The following is a 15,044-nucleotide window of genomic DNA, read 5'->3' as shown; positions in this document are numbered from 1 at the left end:
GTTTGAAAATTGGGTTTTCCTTACTTCCATCGAATGGCGTCCTTTATATAACTGTACGTTTGCTTCGTACGTCATCTTGTGTTGTCGGCTGTGTGTGTCACGTGGCTCCTTTCTTAGTATTAGTAAAATGTCAGTTTCTTTATAAATGTGATTGCTCCTTTGTTAAATATTAACATACAGTTATAAAAACGCTTGTTAAAACACATCACAATATACACGATGCCTGGTTATGTGGCCAAGTATCAATGCTAACCAAACAATTGCAGCAGGTTTCCTCCTTTGCCTCTCAAACACAACCCAGTGTCATGAAAGTTTAATACGGTCAAAGGGTTTGCCTAGACCCGTATTTAAAATTCATTTTGCTTCAATTTAATACTTTTTTCTTTCACGTTATGCTAAGGGGGCAGAGTGGTTGTTGAAGTTTGTGCTTTCAAAAAATGGAGTTTGGTATTACCAGCAAATTAATTCTTAAAAAACTGGGGCAAAAATTCTGCTACTAACTCTTTTGTGAAGGGTGTCAGCGCAGCAGCCGTGTGAGTCGGTATCCGCAAGGAGAACAGGAGGATTTGTGGCACCTTAGAGACGAACCCATTTATCTGAGCATGAGCTTTCGTGGGCTACAGCTCGCTTCATCGGATGCACAGCATGGAACATGGAGAAAGAAGAGATATATACGTGCAGAGAACATGAAACGGTGGAAGTAGCCATACCTTAATTAGTTAGGGTGAGCTATTATCAGCAGGAGAAAACAACTTTTGCAGTGATGATCACGAAGGCCACTCACTCTGCATCACTTGGTTTTCTTAACTCTGAGGGGCCTCCACGCTCCTCTGTCCCAAGGGCCCCTCCACCCCTCTCCTAACCTGGCTCAGACTTGTGCACGAGGGTCTTTCCACAGGGGAGGTTTCAGAGGAGCAGCCGTGTTAGTCGGTACTCGCAAAAAGGACAGGGGGACTTGTGGCACCTGAGAGACGAACCCATTTATCTGAGCATGAGCTTTCGTGAGCTGCAGCTCACTTCGCCGGATGCATGGCGTGGAAAATAGAGGGGGGAGATTTCATGTAAACCTTAGAGACTAACAAATTTATTCAAGCATAAGCTTTCGGGGGCTACAGCCCACTTCATCGGATGCATTCAGTGGAAAATACAGTGGGGAGATTTATATACACAGAGAACATGAAACAATGGGGGTTACCATGCCCACTGTAACCAGAGTGATCAGGTAAGGTGAAAAGAACAGGAGTCCTTGTGGCACCTTAGAGACTAACCAATTTATTCGAGCATAAGCTTTCGCGAGCTAAAACCCACTTCATCGGGCGCATGCCGTGGAAAACACAGGGGGGAGATTTCATGTAAACCGTAGAGACTAACCAATTTATTCGAGCATAAGCTTTCGCGAGCTAAAATCCACTTCATCAGATGCATTCAGTGGAAAATACCGGGGGGAGATTTCATGTAAACCGTAGAGACTAACCAATTTATTCGAGCATAAGCTTTCGCGAGCTAAAACCCACTTCATCGGGCGCATGCCGTGGAAAACACAGGGGGGAGATTTCATGTAAACCGTAGAGACTAACCAATTTATTCGAGCATAAGCTTTCGCGAGCTAAAATCCACTTCATCAGATGCATTCAGTGGAAAATACCGGGGGGAGATTTCATGTAAACCGTAGAGACTAACCAATTTATTCGAGCATAAGCTTTCGCGAGCTAAAACCCACTTCATCGGGCGCATGCCGTGGAAAACACAGGGGGGAGATTTCATGTTCTCTGTGTATCTAAATCTCCCCCCTGTCTTTTCCACGGCATGCATCCGATGGAGTGAGCTGTCGCTCCCGAAAGCTTAACCTGGCAGGCGGGATGGGGAAGCGGTGAGAGGCGGGTGGTCCCGATACCGGGACAAGGGGCAGCCTGACCCATGTAAGGCCGGGACGCGGGGCAAGTCCCCTAAAATCGGGAGGTGGGGTCACCCTACCAGCCCGCAGCGGTGCATGGGGCTCTTCCCTCCCCAATGCAGGACTCTGCGCTTGTCCTCCTTGAACCGCATCCGATTTCTTTTGGCCCAACCCTCCAGCTCGTCTAGGGCCCTTCTGTACCCCCCTCCAGCGGATCTACCCAGGAGTGAGGCAGGGGGAATTGGGAAATTCTTTGCCCCCCTAATTCCTCCTTCTGCCCCTTTCAACCTCCCCCTCTCCACGGCCCGGAGACCTGGGGTCGCTTGCCTCCTCCCCGCCCAGGAGGGGGGCCCGGGGGGCCCGTGCAGCGGCCCCGGGGCTGGCGGAGACCCGGGGAGCCGCCGGAGCACGGCGCTGCCGCCCGGGATGCTTTTTGCAGACACAGGAAGGGGCTGGAGCCGCTGGGGGCTGGAGGAAGCAGCCGGGAGAACAAAGCCCAGAGCCCGGGCCAGAGCCTGCTGCTGCTCCCCGGGGTCTGTGCTGGGGGGGGACCCCTCATTAACCCCTCCCGGCCCGGCCGGGGGGGGCTCTCTCCAGCTGGGACCAGCGCCTGGCCGCAGGTAACGGGCAGAGACCGTGGGAAAGTGACGCTCGGCCTGTCCGGGGGTGCAGGGGACAGACCGTGTGAACGGGGGGGGGGGGGGGGATGGACCTGGCTCGGGGCAGGCTGGAGATGGGGGGGGGAGGGGGGTTTCCTCTCTGCTTTTGTCACTTTAGTCTCAATAATTTCCCCCGCATTCTTCCCCTTGGTCTCCAATTATCAAATACGGGGATAAAATCCATGTAGATCCCGCCCCCCCACCACCACCTTTTTCTCTCTGTCTCTGTCGGCTTCAGATTTTACCCCATTTTCTCTCTCGGTTCTCGAAGGTCAGTTTAAAATCTCCTTAAAGCTTCGGGATATCCCCCCCCCCCCCGTGTTACCTGCAGCCAGTTGTCCTTTTGTAAAGTTGTGTGCCCCCCTAGAGGGTAGGCGGCTGTAGGGGGCACAGCCTGGGAGAGCCCTGAGAGGCGGCTGGCTCTGGGGTGGGGACGGGGCGGCCGCTCTCTGCCAGCAACAGGGCCTGGCAGGGGCAGAGCAGTGAAAGGCAGGAGCAAGTGTCACCGGGGGAGTGACCAGTCCCAGCTCTTGCCTTCCCAGTGCAAGACCCACAAGCCGCCAGCTGCCAATGCCCCCTCCCCGGCAGCCTTCCCGAGCCGTAGGGCACCCCTGCTCTCTGAAAGCGGCCTCCCAAAGGGCTCCCTGCTGCCCGCATGGTGATGGTGGAGGGGGAGAACCATCCCTGTCTGGGTGGCTGCTGGTTTCAGAGCGGCAGCCGTGTTCGTCGGTGTCCGCAAAAGGGACAGGAGGACTTGTGGCGCCTCAGAGACGAGCCACTTCGTTTGAGCGCGAGCTTTCGTGGGCTACCGCTCACTTCCTCGGCTGTGTGTTCATTGAACGTTCACATGCAGGCTGTCTCCCTTTCCCCCTCCCCCTGTTGAATCTCCCTCTGCTCTCGGTGCTTTTCTCTCGTCTTTTCAAATACTTCGGCTTTGACCCATTTTCTTTCCAGTTCTTAAAGATTGATATCGCCCCCCCCAAAAAAATTTGCCCCGTTTTCTCTCTAGTTATCGATGACTGATTGAATAGGCCCAGAGATTCTTCCCTTTCTCTCTAATTATAAATTGTTAACATAGAATATCCTCCAAATTTGTTTGTCTCAGCTTCTCGACGGTTGATCTAAAATCCTTCCACGTGTTGCCCCTTTTTTCGAAATATAAAGTATTCATAAGAATTTTGCTCACATTTTACCCCTGCCTATTATCAGTTAGTGATCTAAAATCCCTCACGTTTTCTTCTCTGCTTTGTGCAAATGGGTGGCAAAATCCTAAAATTTCCCCCTTCTCTCGTTAATTTGTGAACACTGGTATCAAATCTCAGGTTTTGCCATTTTCTATGCAGTTACCAAATATCGGCTGACAATCCTCCCCGTGGAGGTGTTCCCCATGTGTTGCAATCCCAGCAGCTTCCCCTGTCTGGAGGGAACCTGTTGCCCCAAGTCATTCTCCAGATTGGAAGTTGCAGGGGGGCTAGATTCCCCAGTGATCAACTTTCCCCTCTGATTTGAGAATCGTTTGTCTCATCCTTTATAGCAGGGGGTCTCAAACACACGGCCCGCGGGGTTATTTTCTGTGGCCCGCCAGCTCCCCACGCCCCCCCCCCCCCAGCATTTACCTAGAGCGGCTCCGGCCCGGTGCGCACCGGGGGCAGGGCGGGAGGGGCGGGAGGGGCACAGGGGTCTGTGTGTTGCCCTGGCCACTCCTCCAGGTACCTCCCCCGAAGCTCCCATTGGCCGGGAACGGGGAACCATGGCCAATGGGAGCTTCGGGGAAGGTACCTGGAGGCACCTGCCCCCGGTGCGCACTGGGCCGGACCCGCCCCCCCAAACCCCTCGTGCAGCCGAACCCCCTGCCCTGAGCCCCCTCCCGCACCCCACACCCCTCCTGCACCCCGACCCCCTGCTGCACCCCGACCCCCTCCTGCACCCCACACCCCTCCTGCACCCCGACCCCCTGCTGCACCCCACACTCCTCCTGCACCCCGACCCCCTGCTGCACCCCACACTCCTCCTGCACCCCGACCCCCTCCTGCACCCCACACCCCTCCTGCACCCCGACCCCCTCCTGCACCCCACACCCCTCCTGCACCCCGACCCCCTGCTGCACCCCACACTCCTCCTGCACCCCGACCCCCTGCCCTGAGCCCCCTAAGTCGAAAATGGTTACTTTTCCCATTTTCTGAAATCCAAAGTTGTGCCCAGTAGATTCCAAAGGCTTATAGGACATTGTGCGTTTGGCCCCGTGCTGGGTCGCTAACGTCCCTCCCTGGCTGCCCGGTCTTGTGTTCTGGATATTTCGGTGATGTGCGGAGCAAAGTCTGGAACATCTGTCAGCAGGGGAAGAGCCTGGGGGTGGGGAATTCGGATGTGACATAAACCGAAGCTTGTTCTGAAATCTCCCCAAATGCCCTTCGCCCTCCCAGGGGACAGGGAAGGCAAGGGGCTGCCGTGAAGCCAGTCGAGGGAGTTGCTGGAGGGAGGGGAGCGGTAAACACCCTGGAGTTGGGAGCATTTGAGGGTTTGGTCGGGAGATGGGCAGGTGGCGGGAAATACACAGGCTGGAGAAAGCGAGGGGGCCACGGGGTTACTAAGCTGCTGGGACTGGTTTACCCTGGGGCTAGAGTCTAAGAACGGACCCATGCGGCCTGGGGGGGTGTGTGTAAATTCCCTAATTTGTGGAAAGGAAACCAAGTCCTTGGACAGGGGGCTGGGAACACGCCCCAGACTCCCAGTGCTGGACCTGACCTCACTAACCAGCGGCTGGTGTGAGATACGAAGGGGGAACCCAGCAATGAGGCTTAGGGGAGATGCCCCATCCCGTCACAGGAAGCTGCTAGCAAAGGGAAAGTTGTTGAGATTCCTACCGGGGGCGATTCTCGTGGACCATGCCGGAGGCTCCATCTCCTGCGTCACCTTTTGGCTACTAGGTATGTGATGAATGTGAAGACCCTGTCCTCTGTCTCTCTGTCTCTCCCCTCACCTGAGGCCTTCTGGCTGCTCTGAGCAGGGTGTAGATGGGAGCCTCCCAGAGTTTCCATGTGATTGGCTTCTTTCCCCCAGGAAGAGTGGGGCAGCAGGTACTGAGTGGGGCTGGGGGGAGAGGGATTCCCTGGAGCAGGGGCTCTAGGACGGTGGTTTGCTGTGCAGGGCTGAGAGCAATGGGAGGGCCTGGGTCAGGCCAGCTTGGTGGTGGGAGTAAAGGGAGGTGGGTGGTGGGTAGCGGGTGCTCCAGGAAGTGGGGGTACTAGCCATGGGCCGGAGGGAAGGGGACACTTTTTGGCTGGAGCTGCTGGGAGTCAGGAACAAGGAACAGTGGGGACAGTGGGAGTGGGGGGTTGAACATGATTGGGGAACCGGAAATCTGGGGCAAGGGGTAGCAGGACCAGCTGCAGGCAGTGGGAGGGAGGGGGAGAAAACACAAGGCTCGGGTGTGATCCTAGCCCCCTTGTATTCACGTACACACTACTGCGGTCATGTTTGTACAAAATATGCCCGTGAGGTATCATGTGGAAGCTAACTACACGCTGGTTATTAATGTCACTGTAAAATGCCCGTGTTAACCTTAGCCGTATATTAATATACTATATATAATATTCGTATTCTCACTCCTCCCTTTCCGGCACTGCTCAGTACCTCCGTCCCCTCCCCTCCCACTCCCCACCCCATACACACACATCTTCCCTATCCATATGGATCCCAGTTTATCATTCCTAAGTCCTTACATTCTTCCCAGTCACAAAGCGATCCCTTCCCTGGCAGAAATGTGCACTTTCTTGGAGATGTCGTAGGGCGGGTAGTGAAATGTCTGTTGATTCGTAGGGTCTTGCTTCCCCATCCCCTTCTGCAGCAGCCACAATCTCTCTTCCCGGCAGGCTCCTGGGATCTCTGAGTCAGCCCCCCACCAAGATCGCATGGCAGAAGGTGTGTTTTTCACATTCTCCTGTTCCAGAGGAGCTTGCCTTTTTGCTCGTGAATTACAGCATCTAAATCCCCAGCCTTCTCCACATCTGGGCACCCGCAGAGCTGGCCTCAGGAGGTGACTGCTTTAAAATGGGCTCGGGTTAAAATACTGGAACGTTCCTTGTGAGAAATGTCATAGGACCACAGGGTTAGAAGGGACCACCAGGGTCCCCTAGTCTGACCCCCTGCCACGAGGCAGGATGTGTTGTGTCTAAACCACCCAAGACAGAGGCTCGCCAGCCTCCTTTTGAAAAGCTCCCGTGGAAGAACTTCCACGACCTCCCGAGGCGTCTGTTCCATGGTCCTGCTGTTCTCACAGTTAGGAAGCCTGTCCTGAGATTTAACCTAAAATCTGCTAGGCTGCCGTTAGAACCCGTTGCCTCTGGTCCTGCCCTCTGGGGCCAGAGGGAACTTTTCTCCATCTTTGTTATGGCAGCCTTTCAAGTATCTGAAGACCGCTATCACGTCCCCCTTTAATCTCCTCTTTTCCAAACTAAACATACCCAGTTCCTTCAGCCGCTGCTCACCTGGCTTGCGTTCCATCCCTCTGATCATCTTTGTCGCTCGCCTCTGGATCCTTTCCAGTGTCTTTTCATCCTTTTTCTACACTGGTGACCAAAATTAGACCTCAGCTGGAGTGATGTGTCTAACCAGAGGTACGATCACCTCCCGTGACTTGCAGGCTATGCCTCTGTTAGTGCAACCTAAAATTGCATTTGCTTTTTTTGCAACAGCATCTCATTGCTGGCTCCTGTGGAGGTTGTGATCCACCACAACGCCCAGATCCTTCGCAGCCGTGGTGCTTCCAAGCCAGTTATCCCCCCATTCTGCGTCTGTGCGTTTTCTTCCCTAAGTGTAGCCCTTTACATTTGTCTTTGCTGAATTTTATTTTGTCATCTGTAGCCCAGGTCTCCAGTTTACCAAGATCCAACTGAATTTTAGCTCCATCCTCCAAAGTGTTGGCAACCCTCCTCTAGCTTTGTGTCGTCTGAAAATTTGATCAGTACGCTCTCTATTCCGACATCCAGGTCATTGATAAAGATGTTAAACTACACTGAACCCAGAACAGATCCCTGTGGAACCCCACTTGAGACCTCCCTCCAATCTGACATCATTCCATTAATAGCTACCCTTTGTTTGTGGTTGTTTAACCAATTCTGTATCCACTTAATGGTAGTTCCACCGAACCCGCATTTCGCCAGCTTACTTATCAGAATGTCATGTGGGATGTGTCAAAAGCCTTGCTGAAGTCCAGGTATATTATATCCACCGCATTCCCCCTGTGCACCAAACCAGTTACCGTGTCAAAGAAGGAAATCAAGCTGGTTTGGCATGATTTGTTCTTAGTAAATCCATGCTGGCTGCTAGCCATCACCCCTTCGTCCTCCAGGTATTCGCAAATTGAATGTTTTATACATGGTTCTCGTAGCTTTCCAGCTGTCGAAGGGCGGCTGGCTGGTTTCTAATTCCCCAGCTCCTCCTTTCCCCCTTTTTTAAGATGGGCACCACGTGAGCCCTTCTCCAGTCTTCCCCTCTCCCGTCACCCGCGAGTTTGCAAATATTATTGCCAGTGGCTCCGAGATTTCTTCAGCTAATTCCTTCAGCCCCCCCTAGTATGAATTCTTTCAAACTGGTCAGAAAATCTCTGACATGTTCTTTGCTTATCCCTTCCCCTTTATTGTCTATGGCAACTTCGCCAGTCGACCGGTCACAGGTAATTTTTTGTGAGAAGACTGAAGCCAAGTCGGCACTGAGCAGCTCTGCCTTCCTCTCATCTTCCGTTACCAGCTCACCCTCTCCGTTGAGCAGCGCACCCACCCCATCCCTGATCGATCTTTTTTGTCTGATATTTTTGAAGAAGCCGTTGTCTCTAACGTGGCTTGCCAGCCGTAACGCATTCTTTGGCTTGGCTTTCCTGATTTCTGTCTCTACACGCTCGTGCTATTCCCATGTAGACTTCCCTGGTGACATGTCCCTCCTTCCCTGTCCTGGATGTGTCCCTTTTGGGTTTTAGAGAGCTAAAAATCTCCTTGTGCAGCCATTTTGACCTCCTGTGGCTTTTCTTGTCTTTCCTCTGCGTCGGAATAGCTTGATGTTGAGCCTCTAATATTACATCTTTTAGGAACCGTCAGCGTCCTTCAACTCCTTTTCCTCCTAACTGGTCTTTCCATGGGACCTGGCCTGCCATTTCTCTGAGCCAGTTGAAATCTGCCTTTCTGAAGTCCAGTGTCCTTGTTTTGCTGGTCTTGTGTTCTCCTGTCCATAGGATCTTGAATTCGATAGGATCTTGAATTCGATCAGATCATGACCCCTTCCTCCCAAGTTCCCAACCACCTTCACACTTGTAACTAATTCATCCCTGTGGGTCAAAACCAGATCCAAAGTGGTTAATCCACTAGTTGTGGCCTCAACTTTCTGAATCAGAAAGGTGTCCACTACACACACTAAAAATTTGCAGGACGTATTATGAATTCACCTGTTTTCTTTCCCTTGAGCATAAGAACATAAGAACGGCCAGACTGGGTCAGACCAAAGGTCCATGAAGCCCAGTGTCCTGTCTTCCGACAGTGGCCATTGGCAGGTGCCCCAGAGGGAACGAACAGAACAGGGAATCATCAAGTGAGCCATCCCCTGTCACCCAATCCCAGCTTCTGGCAAACTGAGGCTAGGGACACCATCCCTGCCCATCCTGGCTAATAGCCATTGATGGACCTATCCTCCATGAATTTATCTAGCTCCCTTTTGAACCCCAGGGTTTCCGGTTTCCAAAACCGATGTGATCACCCCAGCTAGAATGAGAGGAGGAGCCGTGGGTCCCACGTATCCGAATCCAGAAGAAAGAGAGATCATGAAAGTTGACTGCGTGGGTAAGGAATCGATTGTTCATCCAAGTCAGAAACTGTCAGGGTCTGAAGGAAACTGTAGGGATTCCCTAGAAAGACCTTGTGAGCTCTCAACATTCAGGATTGTTCCCAGCAGGTGATGGATCCTCAGGGCAGATGTTGCTCCTACTCACCCTGACTGACACCTGGCAATGGCTCCCTCCTGCCCTCTCTTCCCATTGAGTATTTTGATGGGTTTAGGAGGCAGAACTGATCCCTCCTCTCCCCCCTACGAGGAAGTGTTGGGGGAATTCAGTTCCTGATTTCCTTCCCATGTCTCCAGATATTACTTGGGTTTGTTCCCCCCTTTTCCATTCCTGTTTCTGAGGTTTCCGTCTCTTTCCCCCACTAGGTGTTGGGATGGAGAATGAGAACGAGAAGCAGAATCCTCAGGAGGAAGATGCTGAGCAAGTGGAAGCCCAGCAGAGAATCCTCACGGAAGAGAGAAAAAACACATGTACTGAGTGTGGGAAAAACTTCAGTAACCGCTCGGGCCTTATTAACCATGAGAGAATCCACACAGGGGAGAGACCGTATGAATGCAGTGAGTGCGGGAAAAACTTCCCTCGGAGCTCACACCTTATAATACATCAGCGAATGCACACAGGCGAGCGCCCCTATGAATGCAGTGAGTGCGGGAAAACCTTCAGTAACCACTCAGACCTTATTCGACATCAGAGAACTCACACTGGTGAGCGGCCCTATGAATGCCGTGAGTGTCGGAAAACCTTCAGTTACCGCTTAGCCCTGATTGAACACCAGCGAATCCACACGGGGGAAAGACCTTATGAATGCAGTGAGTGCGGGAAAACCTTCGGTTACCACTCCGATCTTATTAGACATCAGAAAGCCCACGCAGGAGAGAGACCTTACGAGTGCTGTGAGTGTAGGAAAAGCTTCGCTGATAGATCAGCCCTTATTAATCATCAGAGAATTCATGTGGGAGAGAGACCCTATGAGTGCCGTGAGTGTGGGAAAAGCTTCAGTTACCGATCAGACCTTACTACGCATCAGCGAACCCACACCGGAGAGCGGCCCTATAAATGCAGCGAGTGCGGGAAAGGCTTCAGGCAGAGCTCACACCGCATTCGACATCAGAAAATCCACACAGGAGAGAGGCCCTATAAATGCTGTGAGTGCGGGAAAGCCTTTGCTGACAGTTCAGTCCTTATTACGCATCAGAGAATCCACACGGGTGAGAGGCCCTATAAATGCTGTGAGTGCGGGAAAGCCTTTGCTGACAGCTCTGCCCTCATTAGACATCAGAGGATCCACACAGAAGAGAGACCCTATAGATGCACTGACTGTGGGAAAGGCTTCCATCAGAGCTCAACTCTAACTAGCCATCACAGAATCTGCAAGGGCTATAAACACCCTGAAAATCTTCTCTAGGGCTGACAAAATATATTTTTTGCCTAATTCCCATTTAGTGGCCATTGGCACCATTTGATTCACTGTGTTTCCTGAGCTATCCCAGACGATTTACCTGCTTTTGCCTTTTGCCGCTCAACCTTTGGGGTTAATCCCCTGGTCCTTTCTTTCAGCCCCTTTTTCCGAAGAGTAAGCCCCTTCGTTTTCAGTTTAAACCAATTTTTACCGAAAAAATCTTGGGTTCGACCAAAAGAATTATTCGGGTTTTTTCTTCCGATTTTCACCCTACTTTTGTATCATTCAAATGTATAAAAAATAACTTGTTTTATTAGGGAAATACAAGGCATGGTGTGAGCTAGATGTATTCCGATAATACATGAGCCTGTGTGTCTATGCAAAGCTGCCTGGTGAAGTAAGGCTCTGTATTCGTCTAGAAGATACACACAACAAACAGGTGTGCGCACACAAACTCTGAAGCGTGGGCGCATCTGAACATACGGATGAATCTCACGCCCATCACGTACACATTTCAAGCTGTTAGCAGATGACGGCGTAAAGATCTGACACGCTAAAATTGGAAGAAAATGAAAATCTGCATCAGAATATGTTTCAGGACCCAAGTACGTATTCAAATGTTTTAAAAAAACAGAAACAGGGAGGAAAGGATGACGTTGAGCGTATGTGCTCCAAATGGTGGGGCCCAATTATTACGTGGAAATATTTATCGGCTGATGGTTCTTCGTCTACAACAATAAGCTGTTTATTCAAATGACAAGTTTTATTTGGGGACTAGAGACATTATTGTCTTACACTCAGAGGTGGCGTTATGTTTTGAGCTCTGATTCAGTTGTGCCACAAACCACCTTGAATTCCATTCATCAAAGCATTAATCTGCTGAATACTTCCCCCCTCCCCATCCTTCTGTCCACCAAAATAAACCCCAGTATTTACCCAGAAAAATTAATAGTTTTTTCCACTGATTTTTCACCTGTTTTTGTTGTTGTAGAAATAAACTCCGATAAATTCCTGGGAAAAATTAAATAAAATAACAACCGAAAACAAGTTTCAGAGGAGCAGCCGTGTTAGTCTGTATTCGCAAAAAGAAAAGGAGGACTTGTGGCACCTTAGAGACTAACCGAAAACAAAGGGCCCTACCTATGCGTCATGGGAGTGTGTGTCCCTGCTACCATCATTCCCAGGTGGGGGAGAGAGGGGTAATCTTGACTAGCTACATCGAGTTAAAATCTCTCTGGGCCTCATCTCCGCTCCGCTTTTCCACAGAGTTAGCTCGCTCGAGTTAGCTGTCCTGATGTGAAAACACAACTATTCTTGCAGTGAAGACACAGCCCATGTGTACTGGCCAGGGTTGTGTAGCACGTTTCCTCATGACTTGACCTAACCTCTCTCACTTCGACTAGTCTAACTGAACAGACCTGGAGCACGTATTTCTACTCTTCCTCCCGCTGCGAAGAAGTCACTAGAGTCCCCAAGTTCCCCCTTTAGGGAAAAATTGTCTCATTCCCCGTTGTTCTCATGTTGCCCTGTTGGTTACTGGACAGCAGATATTTATAGTACCGTTTTTCTCATTTAAAATAGATTTAAGCAGGGGCAGAGGCATGTAAAAAAGTCATTTCTGCCCCTCTAACACCAGAGGGAAATGGGATGAATCAAAGGAATTCCCCCCTTCCCTACCATCCCAGCAGTGTTAAACTCTGCCCGGCTCATACAGAAGGTATCTTCTTCACATGCTGCTTGCCCACCTCCCAACGTGTGAGGTGATGCTGTGTTCCCAGGCCTCTGTGCTTTGATTTCTTTGATCCCAAATCCGACTCTTAGGCCTGGAGATGAAAGTGTCACAGACTTTAAAGGGCCATTTGAATTGACCTCAAACAAAGTGTGATCATGCAAAGTTTATATCCCAGTTTTCCACTTCTGGGCTTTTCCCCTCCTGAATTGGGACTGTTTGCAGGTGGGAACATTTGTATGATGATACTGAAACTCTTGTAAAGAACTTGACTCAATAATAATGAGACAGCACTGAGTGAAGTAAGTTTGAACGGGACCAGAGGAGAATGTGATGAGAGAATCTGTTGTCCTGATTCTGAGTCATCAGATGTAACCTGCTCTGGAATTTTACTTAATATGTAGGGTGACCAGATAGCAACTCTGAAAAAACAGGACAGGGGGTGGGGGTAACAGGTGCCTATATAAGAAAAAGTCCCAAAATACGGGACTGTCCCTTTCAAAACAGGACATCTGGTCACCCTATTAATATGAAACTGAAAATGTTGTATTCCTCTCTGTGATGTGGGTTTTTCTTCTCTTTACCAAAGGCTATTGGTATTAATTTTGTTTGGCAGAGTATAGCTCAGAATTCTTGGGGCTTAGAGACATATGACCATTTGCTAAAAGTCATTTCTTACTTAATTTGTTGCTTTTTCCACTCCCCTTCATGATCACCTGGAGAAAGTTCCATCAAGAGGAGAGGATACTCTAAGCTATTGGACATGCTACCAAGGAAACAGTAATATTTTTACATCTCTACTTTCAAATGGTGAGCAGCGGCAGAACCCAGATTGTGTAAGTAACTGAAGTAAACAGACACGATCATGCTTTGTTCAGTTGTTTAGGGCAGTATTTTCTCAGATGATCTGGAGAGAGAATTCCATAGTAAGTGACCTAGAACTAGGCAATATGAACCTGTATTTCCCAGATAGTTGTGATCCGGACCCTACAGGAAATTATTCCTGAAGATACCTCTGATCTAATCCTATGATTTGGAAAATGCTCTCCTTAACTATGCAGATAAGGAGGCAAAAGAAGTGGTATTTTCAATGAACGCACGCTCTGTAGTTGCTGAAAATGTGTATAAAGTGAAGTCACAGTTGAACGATAGCTGACTGAGATTCTAATCCCAGGCCTGTATCGAGTTTTCTAACTTAGACCTGTGCCACCAGACTAAAGAAATGAACTGGGCATGTTTGGGGAAGCCGTTCCTCACTAGCGCGGCTGAGATTCTGGGTGGCTTGGTGGACAGTTCTACTCCAGAGAAGTGTGAATTTACCCTGACAAAGGTCAAAGATTTGGGAAGAGTTCAGGTAGAAGTAGCAGGCACCCACTGGCTGGCTCTCACCCCGGCCAAGGAAGCTGTGAAGAACTATGTCCAAGTCAAACTGTTTTTAGAACAACATTCTCTAGTTCAGTGGCCCCGATTACAATCCCATAGTTAGGTTGGGAACAATTGTCCTTTACCATTTGGATCCAGAGTTTCATGAAGCAAAGAAAGAAACAGCTGATGCCTTTAGAGGACAGCCCTTCCCTGTGGATCCCAGTCTGGCTGCCTGCTTGACACGTTCCAGATTCAGACTGCAGGATACTCAGATGTTGAGTCCTGATTCCATGCTTTTTTCTCGTAGGTTTGCTCTTGTGTATTGTGTAGTTACATCATTTTCCCTCCACCTCCGGCTTCTCTGAAAGATTTTAAAAAGGTGAAAATCGAAGAGAGGTGCTTTTTCTCATGGTACAGGCCTTCCCACCGAGTGTGAGACCCCCTTCCACCAACACTTGTGGGAGAAGACAGACAGACAGACAGATAGATAGATATAGATATACATGAACTCACTGAAGTGGAAAGCATCTAAACCACAACCCTATAGAAGTATTCCCTAAGTGGAATTGGAGATGAACAGAAAATGAACATGTACGATAAGATTTTGAATATGTGACTGTTACCAGTGCGAATGAAAGTAAACAGGAAATTAATGATTCGTTGAAGAACAAAAGTCTGAGGTTAAAACACAAGTTACCTCAGAAAACTGAGAGTTACACTGTATGACAAAGTACCCAGTCTTGGGTACTTTCACTCGCCTACTTGCGCCAAGGGAGTTCTGTTTATGTTTTATTTTAAGTTTAGATTAATTGTATTAGAACAGGCTGATGACACTAAATAAAGAAAATACTTTGTGATGGAAAGTGCTGCCAGGGTGTCAGTCCTTGGACCTGTTCGGAGAAGTTTCCTGAAGGCCACAGGGGAATCTTTGGTAAGCCTGACCGTCCTAAGGTGGGCCCCTTCCTTTCACCCGGCAGGAACAGATTAGTGGGTCCACAGCTTGGGAAGCCAGAAGTCAGCAATAGGAGGTTACTCTGGGATCCCTGAGTCTGTGCTTGGGGTAACACACACACACACAGAGACACACACAAAAGCACGCAACAAAAAAACCACAAAAGAAAATAACAAAGCCACGCCACGCAAAAATAATGCACCTGCAAAAACCATAC

General features: G+C 49.9%; 1 protein-coding gene across 6 annotated transcripts; it reads left to right on the top strand.

The window, feature by feature from the left end:
- Nucleotides 1-2,267: 2,267 nt before the first annotated feature.
- Nucleotides 2,268-14,738, top strand: LOC311514122 (uncharacterized protein). 6 transcript variants are annotated; one of them, XR_014709827.1, is made up of 4 exons: nt 4,720-5,480; nt 9,267-9,380; nt 9,748-13,346; nt 14,183-14,738. XR_014709827.1 is itself a non-coding variant. In XM_084616527.1 (3 exons), exons 2-3 carry the CDS (start codon nt 9,308-9,310, stop codon nt 10,785-10,787), a joined length of 1,113 nt encoding a protein of 370 aa, XP_084472653.1. In that variant the 5' UTR covers nt 2,268-2,514; nt 9,267-9,307; the 3' UTR covers nt 10,788-14,738. The 6 variants fall into 6 exon arrangements, 5 of the variants coding, with proteins under 5 accessions (XP_084472653.1, XP_084472655.1, XP_084472651.1 ...); XM_084616527.1 differs by lacking the exon at nt 4,720-5,480 and adding an exon at nt 2,268-2,514 and having other exon boundaries at nt 9,748-14,738; XM_084616525.1 differs by having other exon boundaries at nt 9,748-14,738.
- The last annotated feature ends 306 nt before the right edge of the window (nt 14,739-15,044 follow it).

This window comes from Lepidochelys olivacea, assembly GCF_965140295.1.
Source record: "Lepidochelys olivacea isolate rLepOli2 genome assembly, chromosome: 28".
Classification (NCBI taxonomy): Eukaryota; Metazoa; Chordata; order Testudines; family Cheloniidae; genus Lepidochelys; species Lepidochelys olivacea.
The sequence above is the reverse complement of the archived record's forward strand: the minus strand, read 5'-3'. Positions and strand labels throughout refer to the sequence as shown.